The 18,697-nt window shown below is 43.3% G+C and overlaps 1 protein-coding gene across 3 annotated transcripts in view; it reads right to left on the bottom strand.

Moving 5' to 3' along the window:
- ARHGEF10 (Rho guanine nucleotide exchange factor 10) overlaps positions 1–18,697 on the bottom strand; it is an 888,980-nt gene that overhangs the window by 529,964 nt on the left and 340,319 nt on the right. For all 3 annotated transcript variants that reach the window (XM_086926411.1, XM_086926413.1, XM_086926412.1), the window contains one exon: positions 1,358–1,474. In XM_086926411.1, coding sequence (XP_086782537.1) covers positions 1,358–1,474 — 117 coding nt within the window. The remainder of the gene's footprint in view (positions 1–1,357; positions 1,475–18,697) is intronic.

Genomic DNA, 18,697 nt, shown 5'->3' with positions numbered 1-18,697 from the left:
ACCCGATCCCTGTATCTGGCCCGTACTCCTTTGCAGCTGGTCTGAACCTGTGACTTTCAGTCTCACACAACCAGATAGCAATGAGTGACACTTTGTGCTTTTAGGTGCTATACTTAGCTGAAATCTTTGAAATTGCATATCTCCTGTTCTACTGATTTTATTTTTGTCATTTTGGTGTCAAATACTTTATTTAAAATTGTATTCTATTTTTCAAATTTACTGTGGGATTTTCTTGTGTTATATTTTCACTTTATTACTGTTAGTGTGCTGCATAAATACTTTACACATTGCCTCTAAGTTAAGCCTGACTGATTTTGTGCCAATCTACCAGAGGGTTTGGCAAAGGTTAATTTTGTGATTTATTGTGGTTCACCTGACAAGGATTATGGCTGCTACTTGAGAAAGACTCCACTAGTAACCCCCTTTCTCACACTGTGCTTCAAGAAATTAGATGGTTTGGGACTGCAAAAGAGTGTTCTTAAATATATAAAACATGTTTTATGAATCAGGAAATTCTTTCAGAATTGTAAAAAGAGTGATACATTACAAATCACAAATAGGAGGGTGCATATAAGAGCATCCTCTTCTATTTGGGAGTCGCAATGGAATTTAGTAATGCTTTGCAGCCATGGTTGCAAATTATTGTTGCTTGGATATGAACACCTCAAAGGGGTAATATTGCAAATGGGAAGTTTTCCAGAGGGACTGGTTCCCCCTTAGAAGAAGAGTCAGGCAGCCTTAAAGGAAACAGGCAAAGGAGCCTACTCTCCTTGATGTGCTTCTAAACTGAAAACATTCATTTTTACAGCAGGACCCTTTAATGTACCAGGGCTGCTTTTATTTACTCTAGTTTAGAAGGGTGAAGGCAAGGATGGTGGTCTCCTGTCCTTCGCAGGCCACCCTACCACTGAATTCACAGCCATACACAATGAGTCTCAAATTGTGACAGGGTATTTAATATTCCTTAGAAAGGTCGTTCTGCAACATCTTGCAAATGTATAATTCGTGAAGGTAGCTATTTTTACATTGGCTACATTTAAATTTGAATAAGCATTTGCAAGCCAGTCGCTGTTGAAACTGCACATCCTGGTTTGCAAAGTGGGCCTTTGTGTATCGAACCCAGACTTCTCTCTGTGTAGCCCGTGCTAATATGTGCACCATTCAAAACCCCAGGCTTGTATTTTTAGACCTAAATTAACTTTTAAATGTCATCAGTAAATACCCATTTGGAATCCAACAACGTGTTGCCGTTTAAGGGCAACTGTGGCTTACACTGAGCTCATGTTTATTTAATTGAGTGGAACCAAAGACACGTTGAAAATAGAAATACGGATTAAGTGTGTTTTCTCAAGCTTACCTTCAGAAATTCAAGAAATTGAGGCTTGGTGGCACATGATTTCCGGAGAACTGTAACTGCAGTGCTAAAATTATTTACATATTCGCTGTATGCATCTAGCACCATTGATTTAGAAAACTGAAAAACAGCAAAAAAATGTTACAATTAAAAACACTATAGCAGAAACTTTTGAATGCACAACACTAATTAAAAAATACAACAATTAAACGTAAATACGTTGCAGTCACAAGGTATTCGGTCAGGAATAACACTTGAAAACTGGCTTCAGGGGTCAAAGATCCTTAAAGAAAAAAGAGATCTTAGCCACGGGCTACCTACCACCAATGTCAATAATCAGGTGCAAACATATACACAAACCCAGCGCTTATGTTCATTGCACTGGGTTGTTTTTGCACCCGTTCTTATCTCATGATAATAAATAACTCTGTTAATTTGAAAACAGATGAAATCGGACAATAAATCAAACTTTAAAACAGAAGCTTTTGATCTAAATATAATCTCAAGCATGTTCTGCAGTCAGGGAGTGTCTAGAATGGTATATATTTATTTATGGTAAACGTATTTATTCTTTTTGAATTGTCTTTACATGAGCTATTAACATATTTATATGAGGTGCAGTGTCTGGAAAAAGCCACATTCTTACATGACATAGGTGAGGGCAACCAGGAGCTGTAGGAAGCTGGCTCTGTATATTATATTTCCACTAGTTGCTAATACAATCCACAGAATCCAAGATTTCCCCAAAGTATACAGGGTTCAAGGCAAAGCCCAAAGTGTTCTATTAGTGGGAGTGTGGACAAGCAGCCTTAGGCCTAACATAGAGGAGTGTAAGACATTTATTGTGAACACATAATCAATAAATGACACACAACACAACGAGTTCCAGACCAATCTTACAAAATTATACTTTGTTTGTATTTCTTTTAAGAGCAAGTCTTTGTTGCTAATGTAAGTAACTTTCAAGTAAACATACGTTTCACGTTCAAATGTTATATTAGAGTAGTTCAAAATTCCTTTGGAGGGAATCAAATGAGGGGTCTATCAAGTGAGTATAAAACTTAAATTTTCAGTCCTCGGGTGGTCAGAACCTCACGGAGTGCAGGGTTAGTTGTGGGGGACTGGGGCACCCATACACTGCAGATTTCAGTATCTTCGCCAGCTATGATTTTTGCCCTCGCATTCAGCGGGATAGGTTTCAGCAGGCATCCAACACAGTTACCATTGAGGTCTCTGGCGGTCGATGGCTGTAGTTTGGATGGGGTCTGCCCCCTTCAGATCGTCTTGGAGAGATCGCGATCGGCAGAGCAGGAGGTGACCGGCAGCGCCACAGCAGCAGGGTACAGGATCTGAGTTCTGGAGCTGTGGACATCTCGGGTCGTGGTTCTGAGAGGATCCCTCGAGGTCGTGGAGGTTGTCCAGTTGCAGTGAGCTCTGTGGGCTGTGCCGGTCCTCTACCACTGTGTTCTTTAGAATATCTTTGATCACAGTGAGTTGCAGCAACACCAGCGGCGGTTCTTGGACTTCTTGTGCAGCAGGGAGTCGTGTCAACCAAGGTCGGTCTTCCCTGTGGCGGTTCTCAGAGTTTAGTTCTTCTTGGACAGGTCCGCTGTCTTTAGGAGATTGGAGTCTTTATTGAAGGCAATAGTCCTCCCAGGGGTTTTGGAGGTTGTGCTGCAAGAAAGGTCACAGGTTTCGTCGAAGTGGGAGACTAGCCATCAGGCTGGCGCCAAGACAGTTGTTGCCTCCTGGCTTCAGCTGCAGGGTGTCCTCTTGCTTCCTAGTTCATCACAAATCTGAGGGCAAGGTCTGGGGGAATCACCTGTAAATTAAATTTAGTAGGCGTTTTTAGGGGAGTAACATGTAGGGCCAATGGACACCTTACCTGGGGTGACTACACACTCCTGTGGGGGGCATAAGCCTAGCTATGATTGGAGGGGTCTCCCCACCTTCAGGATGGCAGGGAAAAAAGTGTGTGCCAGCTCGCTTCCCCCCACTTTAGGGGTGGGGTTGACAGAAGTTGGCACACCACCTATCTTTTTTAATTTTCCTGCTGGCTTTCCCGCCCAAGGTGTAAATCAGGGGCTGCCATTGGTTGCTAGCAGCAGAGGCTGGGGGTCACCATTAAAAATGAAGAACTTTGAAGCTCCCCTTTTCAAGCTTGTCCATCCTGGGAGAGGAAGCATGACACCTTTGCCCAGGATGTCCATTGTTTCTGGTCCCAGAGAGCAGGAAATCTCAACCCAGGGGTCTAGAAACACGTCTGGTGGTGGCTGGCTGTCTACAGCCGGCCAGAGACTACACCAGGGTTAGTAAGGGTTCAGGAGGCACCTCTGAGGTGCCCTCTGGGCACTTGGTACAATAAATCCTCCGCAGTCATCAGTGGGGATTGATTGAAAGCAGTAGTTTGGTACCAAACATTCCTATATTCAGTAAAACCATCAAGGTGCTGTGGAGCTAGAGTTCTGGAGATCCCAGCCGATGTACTCTATATGGCTTCATTGGCACTTACAATATTGGGAAATGGTGCCCAATATTGTAGGAGCATATCTTCTCATGCAGATATGCCCTCACCTTTAGGATAGTGCACCCTGTCTTAGGGCTGTGAGGCCTGCTAGAGAAGTGACTCACCAATGCTGCCAGACAGTGTTAGGTGGCAGGCAACCAGATAGCTTCCTTATCGACTTTGTTGTTTTCTCCCTCACAGGGGCATGCAGGCTGCAAGAGCAGAGGCATGGTGCCAGGGAGGGTGGTCCCATAGAACCCTCTTCAGCTCCCAGGGACTAAGTACATAGGGTACCATTTACTTGGGACTTATAGGGGGAAGATGTACCAATTTGGAGTTTGTTTTAGGTAAGGAACACTGGCCCAGAGACACATGGATGGCTGAGTGACTCAAAGGGTTAGCTGACTTAGCTCCTGTTTTAAGCTACCGGGGCACAACAGACTCCAAAGGCCACTCAGCAACTGCACAGCTGACCTGCTGCATTTGGCCCTACCTGGTCGTGCAACTGGACCTACTGGCTCAGAAGCACCTGGATGGCAGAGTACCTGGGCACTACATTTGATAGCACATCAAAATCAGGCAAAAAGTGGAGGGATAACCATTCAAATAGGCACTTTCTCACATGCCACTCCCTCAAACAAAAATGGATTAAACAAACCTTCCCTGGGAGATTCTTCACCTTCTAAGTGGAAGAACCTGGAACGGACATCTGCATTGGCAGTCCAAGGTCTGTGTTCCACTGTGAAATTAATTTCCTGTAGGGATATGGACCACCTTTGCAGTTTGGGGTTCTCACCGTTCATCTGCTGTAACAACCTTAGAAGCCTGTTGTCTCTTCTGAACTAGTAAGTGAGTGCCAAACAGGTATGGTCTCAACTTATTCAGGGCCCAGACCACATCAAAGGCTTCCCTCTCAATGGCACTCCAACGCTGTTCTCTAGGGAGTAGTCTTATGCTTACAAAAGCAATAGGTTGGTCATGTCCTTCATCATTTGTTTGGGCTAGGACTACACCTATCCCATCCTCGGAGGCACCTGTCTGCACAATTAACTGCTTGGTATAGTCTGGTGCTTTCAGGATTGGGGCAGAGGACATTTCATTCCTCAAAGTGTTGAAAGGCTTTTGACAGGCCACAGTCAGGTCACTTTTTTTGGCATCCTTTTAGGGGTAAGTTCGTCCAGTACACTTTCTTGGGCATCCTTCATGGGGTAAGTTCTGAGAGGAGAGTCACAATGGGCCTTTAGCCCTTCACAAACCTCTCAGAGTACCCAGTCAAGCGAAGGAAGGACCTGGATTGGGTCTGGGTTGTTGGAGCTACACAGTCCAGAACGGTCTGGATCTTTGGTTTGAGTGGCTGAACGTGGCCTTCACCTACCAGGTGACCCAAGTATACAACCTTCCCCCGCCCTATCTGGCACTTGCTTACCTTGATAGTGAGGCTGTGACATTTCAGAGCGTCCAAGACCTTGCCAGGGTAGATCAGGTGATCCTGCCAGGTGGAGCTGTAGTCATCAAGATAACCTGCACTAAAGGATTCCAGCCCAGCAAATACGCTGTTCACTAACAATTGGAAGGTGGCAGGTGCAATCTTTAATCCAAAGGGCATCACAATATCCTGTAAGTGTTAATTAGGAGTGGAGAATGCAGATTTTTCTTTTGCTCCAGAGGTCAGACCTATCTGCCAGTACCCAGATGTGAGATCAAAGGTACTAAGATGTTTGGCTACCCCTAAACTGAACATTAGTTAATCTGCCCAAGGAATTGAGTGAGCATCAGTTTTTGTCACAGCATTGAGGCCCCCATAGTCCACACAAAACCTAATTTCTCTCTTTTCACCCTGGGAGTGAGGTTTAGGGACTAAGACAACGGGGCTGGACCAGGGGCTCCCTGAGGATTCAATGACACCCAATTCCAGCATCTTGCTGACTTCAGCTTGGATGCTCTCTTTGCCATTGTCAGACTGCCTGTAAATTTAGTTTTTGACAGGTAGGCTGTCACCAGTGTTCACATCATGGGTACACCAGCTAGCATGACCAGGAGTCAGAGAGAAGAGCTCAGCATACTGACTTTTACTAGCCTGCAGTCAACCTGCTGTTGGTCAGTGCGGGTGTCTGAAAAGACCACTCCGTTAACAGATCCATCTTGGGGATTGCTGGAGAGGAGATCAGGGAGAAGTTCTCTCTCATTTTCCTGTCCCTCATTTGTGACCATGAGCATGGTCAAGTCAGCTCTGTCATAATAGGGCTCCAGGCGGTTGACATGTATTATCCTTTTGGGGTGTTTCCAAATGCAAATGCTCACCAGATAGGGGACCTCCACTTTTCTTACAAGGACCGGGTAGGGCCCACTCCACTTGTCCTGCAGGGCCCTAGGGGCCACAGGCATGAATCTCCACACCTTCTATCCTGGTTTCAATTCTACCAGGTCAGCCTTTTGGTCATACCACTGCTTCTGAAGTTCTTGGCTGGCCTGACGGTTCTGGATTGCTTTCTCCATGTACTTAGCTATCCTGGAATAAAGGCCAAGCATATAGTTCACTAAGTCTTGTTTTGGCTCTTTGAGAGCTCTGTCCTAACCTTCTCTGACCAGAGTTAGGGGACCTCTAACAGGGTTCCTAAACAGAACTTTAAAGGGTTAAACCCATACTCCCTTCTGTGGCACATTCCGTAGGCAAAAAACAGGCACGGAAGTAGGACATCCCATCTCCTTTTGAGTTGTTCAGGGAGCCGACCAATCATACCTTTCAATGCTGATCGAATCTCCCCACTAGGCCATTGGTTTGAGGATGATAGGGTGTGGTGAATTGGTAGTTCACTCTACACTCATCCCACATATGTTATGAAGTTGGTAGTTCTGTCTGACAACAATCTGTTGGGAAGCCAACCCTGGTGAATACACCAAGGTGTGCCTTTGCCACCACTGGACCAGTGGTGGCCCTTAGGGGAAGAGCTCCAGAATACCTGGTGGCATGATCCCCTACCATCAGAATATATTTGTTCCCTGATGCTTTTGGAGAGTCCAGGAGTGCAACAATGTTGACCCCTACCCTTGCAAAGGGTGCCCCAACCACTGGAAGGGGAATTTAGGGGGCCTTTCAGTGGCTTCCTGCCTTGCCACTGGCTAGTCAGGTGACACAGGACTGACACAAGTTTGTCACCTTCTGCGACATCCCTAGCCAGTAGAAGTGGTTGACCAACCTACTCCAAGTTTTAGCCTGGCCAATGTGCCCAGCTAAAGTAATATCAAGGGCCAAAGTAAGGAGAAAATCTCTAAAACTCTGAGGTACTACCCCTCTTCTGGTTACACCAGGTTTGGGGTATCTGGCCTCAGTGTATAGGAGCTCACCCTCCCAATAGTCCCTGTGGGTGCCACTGCTGTCATCATTTTCCTGTGCAGCAGCTTGCTGCCTCTGGCTTTCATGTGTGGGTTTCTTGTCCCTCGCACTGGTCCATCCTAGAGGGTTGCCCTGGGCCCAAGAGATCTGCCCAATCTTTTCAGGCTCAGTTCCCTCCGAGAATACCAAGTACTCTTCCTGAGAGGAGGAGCCTGGCTTGGCTTCTGTTCAGAGTCTGGTCCACCAGTCTTCTTTCCCTTTCTCTTGGAGAACTGGTCCATTTTTCTAGGATCCAGCACCTCCTTTTCACTCGGAGCTCTGCACTCGGGTTGAATCGATTCCAGACAAGGATTTACATATATAAGAAACTGTGAAATTGCATCTATTATACGTTAAAAATCTGGGCCAACTATAAATTGGACATATGACATTTTTCTATTGTATTTACACATAGAAAGGAATGCCCATAATAATATTTCAGAACTGAATGTTTGAGGATTTATTACAGAACTGAAAGAAACCTCAGTCCGCTTTCTATTACCATTACCTTGGAGTGTGGGTAGTTAAAAAGATGGCGCCCGCGAGTCAAACACGCGCCGCTGCCGGTCACAAGGTGCACGGATTGAAGATACATGCAGCCTGATTCATCATAGTGAAGTTTTGCGAATCGCAATATTTTTTGCGATTCCTACAGGTTCCTTATTAGGGTGCAGGGGCGTCCAAAGGACACCCTGTAACACCCCTGAAATGTAAATTCACACAGATGTTACACACACACATGTCCAAAGGACATGTGTGTGCGTAACATGCAACTTAGAAAAATGCATTTAAATGCATTTTTCTAAGTTTTCGCTATTTACCACGAGGTTTGACCTCGTGGTAAATAGCGGCCCAAAATTGCGAAATCGCAAGTTTTTTAATGTTTCATGAATAGCATTTAAGGAATCTCTAATAGAGATTCCTTAAATGCTAATCCTCGCAAATTTGGGAATTTATTATTAGCGAATTTTGCTTTTGGGATGATGAATCCCAAATGCAAAAATTGCACTCGCAAAGGGCCAGATTCTCAGAATCTGGCCCTTTGCGAGCGCAATTTCGCTTGATGAATCAGGCTGATGGTATTCATTTTAGGCAGAAGAGGGTGGTTAATATTGGCGTGCATTGTGCTTTTGTGCAAACCTTACTTTGGTGATAACTTTTTTGGGAGGATGACTCGGCAACAAACATTTTGGGACCTGTTTTGTTTTGTTTTGTTTGTAGAGAGGACGTATCAAGGTCCTACATGCGTGCATGAGCCTAATTTCCTCCATGTCCGCGACAAAAACTCATGCAAGTTACAATAAGAATTGACATAACTGCTAGCCAGGCTACTTTTTTGTTTACATTCATTGGTAAACGTCACTGTGGGTGATGACAGGGAGCAATCATATATGGTTGTTGTCTGGTTTTGGGTCCGACTGTTAAACATTAGAGCATCTCTAGATTTTTTTTCCTTAAACGTGTTTGTTCTCCCCTTTGTTCATGTTCAGGATTAACCACGATTTAATGCATTCAATTGGAATATTGCGATCTGAGACAAGAAAGTGGACTCAGCTTATTGAATTCAAGGTGAGGTTTCTTACATCTGGTCCGTTGCATAATTTAATGACCGGGTACGTGAGGATATATATTTGTTCCTCTGTAGCCATATGGCCTATGATAACATTAGGTGGGGTATATATATATATATATATATGGATAAAACCATATAAATCCTCGTCATCTTAACCAATTTTGCATATGCTTCAGCTTTTAATTCACTTGGAGTAAACCTCCACACAGGGTTTTTTCTCCTTTTTTCCAAATTTAACAACTACCAAGTGTAGATCTTGGTTGGAATGTTCTTGAATGTAGTTTTGCCACTACAGTTCTCTGGGGCATTATCAGGTGGGAATCTCTTCACAGATCTTTAGGTCTTGACTAATTTTAAATGGACATTCCTGTCTCTCTCTATTTTCTTCCTTTTTTCTATGTTTACATTGTTGTGTTTTAAATACACAGCAATAAGGGCATTTGTTAACTTTGTTCATTATATATGAAAAACTGTATAATACAATACAGCATACAAACAGTTTGTAAATATGTTTTTGCAGCCGTGAGAAAACCTGGAGGAGGGGGGGGGGGGACTTATGTCAGCTGCTACTGATTTCTATATGTATTGACAAGGAATAAACCAAACAAAGGGGCCCGACACAGCAATTGTGGTGGAATTCTTTTAAAGGAAATTCATTTTGACTGTTTGATTCACAGAATTTTGAAATTGGATGATAGTGACAAACATTTGGTGTGCTTCGGTGTCCTCTGTTGGATCCTCTCCATCTACTTCATCATCTTCATCTTCATCTACTTCTTCCCTAATAGAGGGAGTTTTTGCTTGCAAGTGTCTTATCATGTTCTGCCTGCAACTGCAGGAGATGGGCTTTATTGGGTTTAGGACCCGTTGCAAGGTTCCATGCTTTGCACAAATCTTTAAGTTGGGCAACTTTAAGACGTGCATGGGGACTCGGCCTGAGTTCCTGACTGTTCCCTGCTGACTTAGTCATGGTTATTAAAGTAAGTTGGTCTTATAAGAGAATTACAAAATTTTGTATTTCAAAGGGCGAACTGCTTTAAACACTTAAGTTTCCAAAACAATGGGGACTTACCGAAGGCCCTAACACTATTTTTTAACCATTTAGAAAAAAATAAAACATTGAAAACAATTATATTTGAAAGACAATTTTTGGATTTCCTCAGTGAAATCAGTTATCATACAAGTAGTCAAACAAATGTCAAAGCCTTGTACCCCTACGATGCACCACCAATGTAGGAAGCTGGTTCTGTTGCAGGGGCAATGAGCGGGATAGGTTTCAGCTGGCACCCAACACAGTTACTGCTGTGGTCGCTGGCGCTCAATGGCCGTAGTTAGAATGGGGGACCACCACAGTCAGATCATCTTGGAGAGATTGCAGTCAGGTCAGCAGTGCAGGAAGTGGCTGGCAGGGCCACTAGCAGGAGGGTACAGGCACTTGGGCCCAGAGCTGTAGACAACTCGTGTCATGGGGGGCATTCCGCAGGCAGGGCAGAATCGCGCCAACACAAGTGCAAGTCCTCTACCACTGTGGTCTTTGGGAGATCTTAGGCTACAGTGAATTGTGTTGACACCAGTGTCAGTCCTCAACACTGGCGGTTCTTGGAGTTCTTGTGCAGCAGGAAGTCACATCAACCAAGGTAGGTCCTCCCTGTGGCAGTTCTTGGAGTTTGGTTCTTCTTGGACAGTTCCACTGTCCTCGGGAGATTGGAGCCTTTATTGAAGGAAACATTCCTCCCAGGGATTTTGGGGGTTCTGCTGAAAGACAGGGTACAGGTTTTGTCGAAGTGGGAGACAGGCCATCAGGGGTGGGGCAAAGGCAGTTGTCTCCTGGCTTTGTCTTCTTGCTTCTTAGGTCACCGCAGATCTGAGGGTCAGGTCTGGGGTAGCCACCTAAATACTACATGTAGGAGGCGTTTTTAGGGGGGTAGCAGGTAGGGCCAATGGGCACCTTATCTGGGGTGACTACACCCTCTATTATGCCACCCTCCTGTGGGAGGGGGATAAATCTAGCCCTGATTGGAGGGGTCCCCCCATCTTCAGGATGGCGGGTACTTAAAGTGTGCTTCACCTCACTTACCCCCACCTTAGCTGTGGAGTTGACTGAGGTGGGCACCCATCCTGTGTTTTTAAAGTTTCCCACTGGTTTTCCTGCCCAGTGTGAGGGTGTGAACCAGTTGCTGCAATCTGCTGCTAGCAACAGAGGCTGGGGGGTCATATTACACAAGCAGCCCGCCTTTGAAGCTCCGCTCTTCTAGCACTTGCCATCCTGGGGGAGGAGGCATGACACCTCTGCCAAGGATGTGCATTGTTTCTGGTACCAGAGAGCAGGGGGTCTCTGCACAGGGGTCCAGAAACATTTTTGCCTACAGTCGGTCAGAGAGCACAACAGGGTTGGTAGGGGTTCACGGGGCCCCTCTAAGGTGCCCTCTGGGCACACAGTACAATAAATCCTCCTTCGGCATCAGTGGGGATTTATTCAAAGGAGTAGTTTGGTACCAGACACTCCTATATTGAGTAAAGCGATCATGGTGCTGTGGACCTCAAGTTGTTGAGTTCCCAGCCCATGTACAATCTAAGGTTTCACTGGCGCTTACAATATTGGGAAATGGTGCCCAATATTTTAGGGGCATATCTGCTCCAGCAGATATGCCCTAAACTGTAGGATAGAGCACCCTGCCATAGGGCTGTGAAGCCTGCTAGAGGGGTGACTTATCTATGCTGCCAGGCAGTGTTGGCTGGCATGGCACCCAGACACGGTGCCATGTCGACTTTGTCACTGTCTCCCTCCCAGGGGCATGCAAGCTGTGGCATGGTTCCAGGGAGGGGAGTCACAAGAGACCCTCCTCCGCTCCCAGGCCCTAGGTAGAAAGGGTACCAGTTACTAGGATGTACGGGGTAGAAGTACTGATTGAGAGTTAATTTTAGGTAAGGAGCACTGGCTCAGGGCACTTGGAAGGCAGGGACACTGGGCACTACTTCAGAGACCACATCAAAACCAGTTATAAGTGAGGGGCTAGGGGCTAGGCTTCGGAGCCTTCGGAGATGGCCGCTGTTCTTGGGAGCTCCGCCGAGACGTGAGGGTTTTGAACGGCTCCAGGACTTATTTCTTCGGTCCGGACTGGAATTTTCTCCTTCCCGGACGTCGGAACCTGAGCTGCTCCTAATGCAGCGAAAATCTGCTCTCATGGTGAATTCAGCAACCTTATTCACTTCAATTTGTTATTTCACCCTAGCGTAACGTTGCGGCCGCCATTTTGTTTTCGGCGTTACCGCAGACTTTTGCTCCTTTCTGTGTGTGATGATTTTTTCACTCAGAAAATGTTTTCCTCTGCGATGACAACTCTTTTCTTCTCACATTGGATACTTTTGACCTTTATTTTCACCACGCTGATTCTTTCATTTTGCTCTCTGCTGACTGACTTTTTCGTTGTTACCTCACAACTTTGAGATTCTCCTCATAACTTTCCTGACGGACTTCTTTTTGTACGTCTCTTCATGGCTGCATCTCGAAATCCTCGAGGCACGTCTCTGTCCTCTAAACAGGCTGGTTTGGAAGACTTTAATCCATTCAATGTTCTTCAGGAGACTGTGGATGATTCCAACGCGGATTCCCCTGTGTCTAAGGGTTCTGCATCTTCCTCTAGTTCTCGCACCAGCTCGAAGCAAAATGCTAAAGCACTCTCGACGTCAACGAATGCATCTGGCAAGAGAGTGAAAGTTAACCCACCGTCTCCCACTAATTTCTCTTCCTCAATATCGATGGAGCTCCTTCTTGAGGAAATTTGTGCCCTTAAACCACATATGGAAGAGACGAATACTCGTCTACAAAATTTGGAGTCCTCATGGTCCCTTACTGAGCAACGAGTTGGGGATTTGGAAAATCGTATGGACTCAGTTCAAGGTCTGGTTACCCAGGTCCCTCACATATCTAAGGAGATATCTCAGCTTAAACAGCAGATTGAGCAGTTAGAAAACCGTAATAGGCGCAACAACCTGCGTATTTATGGTCTGGTTGAAGGTCTTGAAGGTCCGAACCCAATATCCTTTTTTCAGTCCTTCTTGCCAACTCTTTTGGGTCTTCCTGATACTCCTCCTCTGAATATTCAACGCGCTCATCGTCTTGGTTCAGTTTCTCCATCAGCTTCGGCCTCTTCGAAACCCAGAGGTGTTTTCTTTATTTTTTTGGATATACGGAGTTACTCAAAGTATTACACGCTGCGAAACAACGTGGAAAACTGACTTGGAAAGGTTCTACTCTCTTTTTTGCCCAAGACTACGCTAAAGTCACTGCAGATCGTCGAAAAAAGATTTTGGACATGAGGCCTGCTCTGCGCAGTTTGAATGCTTGATATGATTTGTTCCATCCTTGCCTCTTCAGAGTGACTTATAATAATAAGACGGCCACTTACGAAGACCCTGCTCTTCTTCAGAAATTTCTGGACAATTGCAATGGAGAATCCATGGAAGTTCCTCGACCATGAAGACTTATTTTTTCTTCACAAAAATGTTTTCGTCGTGTTTATCATTGTTTCTGTTGTATCGTGTGGTGATTTTTACTGTTGTATCGTGTGGTGATTTTTATAATGTTTGTCGTTGATTTTTCTTGTCTTTCTCTGCAGTACGTGTTTTAATATTCGACTTGTTCTTTTTTCCTCACATTTCTCTTTTTTAGGTACGATGTACTGTGGTTCCTTCTCAATTTCTACCGCACTTGTTTCTCCTGGCAGTTATCCGTTTCCTCATGATCCCGTTTTGGAGTCTCCTGTTCAGCGTTCTGTTTCCCTTATGTGGTTCCACCACCCCTGTTCTCTCCGTTTTCTTGTGGTATGTCTTTTGTTACTTCATTTATCCTTCACGTATGTTCTATTTTCTCTTTGTGTATTTTCTTCTCCTTCGTCTGGTTTTCTATATTTTTCTCCTATTTCCTTTCTCTCTTCCTTTCCTCTTTTCTTCGGTTTTCCTCTCTTCTCACTTTTCTTTCTTTGCAGTCTGTTCTCATTTTTCTCTTCAGTTTCTTCACTCCATGTTTACCATCTTTTCTTCTCTCTTTTGCTTCTATTATCTTCACTTAGTGTGGTTAAATTGTTATTATATGCTTATGTTCTTAATTCATTGTTCTTGCATTTTGGATATGTTTCATATTTTATTTTAAATGTCGATTAATATAGTTACGTGGAATGTTAGAGGTTTGGGGTCTCCTATTAAGAGACAACGTGTTTTGTCCCATTTAGCTCATTTGAAACTGATATAGCTTTGTTACAAGAAATTCATGTTAAAGATGTTGAAATCCCTTAATTGCGTCGTAACTGGGTGGGCCATGTTTTTGCTTCCCCGGGTTCGGGTAAACGTAATGGGGTTGCAGTTTTATGCCATAAACGTTTGAATGTTCAACTGATTTCCCAAAATTCAGGTCGGTGGGTGGTTGTATCTTTATTGGTTGATAAAATACCTCTCACCATTTTTAATATTTATGCTCCCACTGCTCCTGATAAGTTGTTTTGGCCCCAAATTCTTTCCTCCTCCATGCAATATGCAGATGATTATTTTATTCTTGGTGGCGATTGCAACATGGTTATGGACCAGTTTCTTGACAGGAAATCTTCCTCTCATTTTTCTTCCTCTCAGGCACATACTCAATTTACAAACACTATTTCCCAACGAGCACTGGTTGATTCATGGAGGCTTAGTAATCCTACTTTACAAGAATACACTTTTTTCTCTCCTGTCCACTCATCTCAATCTAGAATTGACTACCTTTTTATTTCTAAAGCTTTGACCCAACACATTACTCATTCAGATATTGGTTCTGTTCTAATTTCCGACCATGCTCCTGTCTCCCTAGGCCTTGATTTACTCCCACCTGTTACAGGTACACGAAGATGGAGATTTAACAATTCTCTTCTTCTAGACCCTTCATTCACTGCTGCTTTCCCGGATTTTGCTTCCCGATTTTTTACTGAAAATGAATCTCCTCACACTTCTCCTCACTTAATTTGGGACACTTTTAAGGCTGCCTCTAGGGACTTCATTATTTCACACGTTGCCAAGAGACGTCGTCTGGTTTCCAAATCTATTTCCTCTTTGACATCCCAAATTAAAACATATTGAACATTCTTATTTTTCATCCAAATCCCCCTCTGTTCTAACTCAACTCATTTCAGCGAAACTTTCGTTTAATAAACTTTCTACCAATTCTGCCAATTTGCTTTTACTTAAATCTAGTGCCAAATTTTACTCTTCGCAAAATAAGGCAGGTAATGTTCTTGCTAACTCCTCTCCGCGATAAATCCAAAACTGAGCTTGCTTGGGAATATGATTTGAATGTTTCTTATGATATCCCTTTATGGCAGGATATATGGAATAAATTACGAAAGTCCTCTAGAGCAGCCAATACCACTCAAACACTACTTTTGTTTATAATAGACTTCTTATTACTCCCTCCAAATTACATGCTATTGATTCATCTATCTCCTCGTCCTGTTGGTCCTGCCCTCATACATCTGCTGATCTTAAACATATGCTTTTCACATGTCCTATGATTCATATTTTTTGGTCTAAAGTTTGGCAACAAATCAATTAGATTTTTTCTACTCACTTTCCGTTTTCCCTCTCTCACATTTTTCTAGGCAGTTTAGCAGATATATGGTCCTCCCACACCTCCAATGTTTCCATCATTGATCTTCTTTTAGCAGTGGCTTTTCAACAGATCACCAAGTCATGGAAGAATGCTACAAATGTCTCTTTTCAGGCTTGGTGGTATGGTATTTGCTACAACCATAGACTTGACAGAGCTTATGTATATCCTGTTCAACTTGCCATCAAACGATCTCATCCATTACATACCCCCTTACGTGAAGAAGTTTTAAAACCCCCATGATATGTTTATATTTTCCAATTTTCATATATCATATGGGTATTTCTCTTTATTATGTAATAGCTTATGTTGAATTTCTACTTAGTTTGTATTCTTACTGCATTTTTTATTAGAATTTTGTTCTGTGATTTCTTCTTCTTTCACTCCTCCCTCTTTCTTCTTTTTCCTACTTCCCCTCTTTCTTTCTCCTTTGCTTTTTTCCTTTTTTCTCCTCTTTTCGTTTTTCCCTTTATATTGTAATTTCATTCCTATTTTGCCATGATTGCTATTATTTTGCATTAAGAGTATTATGATTTTATGTATTGCAATCTATTTTTCAATAAACTTCTTTTGAAACTTAAAAATAAGTGAGGGGCTAACCATGCAAAAGAGGCCCTTTCTCACAGGAGGTAAGATGTAAACGTGGAGGACTATCAGGTCTATAAATTGGAGCCTGCTTATAATAATACATTTGCTGTAAAATAAAATCTTAGTCAGCCACACAATTGTGTATGGAAATGAACTGTTATGATTTTCTCAACAAAGTTGCCTTTTATATTTGGTGCTCCAGATTGTTTTGTTTATTTTCCTGGACTATATTTTCGCTGGTATTATGCCTCTGTGCACTGTAACCCTTCCCCTCAATTCCACAGAGCATCTGCTCGTATTCTAAAATGGTACTGTAAAATCGTTTTTCACTATTTGTGTCTAACGCTTAAATAAGCCACTGAAAGTGGGCACAGAAAGTGCACTCGTGGTATGGTAGTTAAATGTCATGTGTGGGATGCAACATTTACAACACTTGAGTATGATAAAAATCTAATGGCTCTCAGGAGTTTGACTGTACATTCTCTAGGCTGCAGTTTAAAGCTACTGAACTGACACATTGCGGGGAACATTCCCTTTGAAATGTAGGGAACTGTATTTTTATATATGAGAGAAGTAACCCGTAAAGTGTGCATTTTTAGATCCCAAGGCTGGTGTTTAATATAAAAAAGTATGCCATTGTGCACTCTGGAAATACCATGCTTTCTCTATGAACAGTTGTCTGAAAGCTGTTTTCACAGTACCAGCTGTCTAGAAAAGGTCCGGATTGGATTAGATTCATCCTTATTTCCTATTTGGATAATGTTAAAAAGAGATGAAACGTTATTTTCAATTAAGTTAAAAAATGAAATACCATGCTGAAAGTAGATTGTATGGAAAATATAGTTAGTGCTGCATGAAAGAAAAAAGTTTTTGATCTAGCTTGCATCTCAACAGTACTCCAGAAACCCAATACATATTACTGGCTGAGATTTAACAAACTGTCTCATAGAGGATAATGCTTTGGTTGCTGGGCCCAGGGAGACAGGAGTGTTCATCACTTAATGACATGAATGTAACTAAGAAACACTGAGGAAGTCAAAGCCCATTCCTCTTCCTCCTACCCCATCCCTACTTGTCAATTCACCTCCTGTCAGTGATGTAGCTAGGCCCTGGGCCTATCATTGAGGCTCCTGCATTTGTTGCCCGCAGCCGCAAAATCTAGGCGCAGGGGGGTGGCAATGTTGGCGATTCCTTGCTAGGCCACTGCCTCCTGTATCTATCTCAAGGTATGTGAAGAGGATCCAGTTGTAACGGAAAAAGAGAGTAAGAAAATCATACTCCTGGTGGTAGGTAGATGGGAGAATTAGATTGGCTGGTTATGGTACAGCACCTTTGACCAATATTCATGGGATTGGTATTCTTCCACATTAGGGAGACCAAGCACAATCAGTGAAGTGATCCACAACAAAGGACATTTAATTATAGGTATCACTGGAATAGGATCTGGACTTAGTCCAGAGTGCAGGCAGACTGTAACAAACCCCCCTTCATAACTAAGTCAAGCTCAAGAAACAAATTACGAGGATAAGATGCTGCATCACAGGTAAGGAGGAAACCTGGGTGAAGAGAGACAAAACTACTAAATACAAGATACCAGCCGGTTATAGGTTCAAATAGAAATGGGAAGTCAAGGGGAACAAAGAGGGGTGAAAACAACAAAAGATGTGGGCATGAACAGACCAAATGCAAATTGAAGCATAAGTGAAGTAGTCATAACAAGTGCTGATTCAAGGCAACTTACCTCTGCGCATGTGAGGCCTTTGTACTATCTCTGCCTCCATAGACATGGAAATGTTCCTGCTAAGTATAATCATAGTGTGCAAAGTGCAGCGCACTGTTATGCCTATCTCTGGAAGTATTTGCCCTTTCTAAGTGAGTCTGTATTTTCTAATGGCCTGCTCACCCCCTTGTCTCGAACATTTAGCAGCCCCAATGACAGCCTTTACACTTATTTGCACTTTGGCTTGCAGAAGAGTTTCCATTCATTTCAATGGCCATCCTAGCCTTTCTATCTAAAACGCTAGCAGGAGAGAAAAACAGTTTGGATCCTGACAGAAGGGCATGAAGCTCTTATGTATAGAGAATTGGCTCGAGAAGGACAAAAGGAAAATAGACCCTCAAGATAAAGGAAGGGGAAAGTCACCTTTAGTAGACACCCCAGAACCCAACACTCCCAGATCTCTCAGGAATCGCGGTAACAACAAGACACACCCTTTCGCTCACACTCTTGTACTTGTCCAAGAGACACAAAAAAGTTTAAATTATTTATTTTAATTAACGTGCCCTAACATGCAGTATACGTGACACTACAAGCAGAAAAAGGCATAGTACAAATACAGTCAGCATTGCAGCTAGTCCATATATCATGAAGGGAGATGTCATTATAAAAAGACAATGGAGAAAAGTGCCTAACCTCTCTCCCCTTGTCAATAAGTAGTATTATTATATAATCAAAGATCTTTGGGCTTTGTCAGCCAACCCCATACCTTTATTTATTTATTTTATTTATTTTCAAAGTTTTATATAGCGCGAACAAGATCTTCGCAGATATCAGAGCGCTTTACATAGAGGGTACATGAAGGAACATAGTCAAACAAATAGATCAATAGATCACACAGTACAAATAGGTGGCTGCAAAGCCAATCATGTGCATAATAAGACAACTCATA

This window comes from Lissotriton vulgaris, chromosome 6 (genome assembly GCF_964263255.1).
Source record: "Lissotriton vulgaris chromosome 6, aLisVul1.2, whole genome shotgun sequence".
NCBI classification, from domain to species: Eukaryota; Metazoa; Chordata; class Amphibia; order Caudata; family Salamandridae; genus Lissotriton; species Lissotriton vulgaris.
Note: the sequence above shows the minus strand (reverse complement) of the source record. Positions and strands in the feature narration are given on the sequence as shown.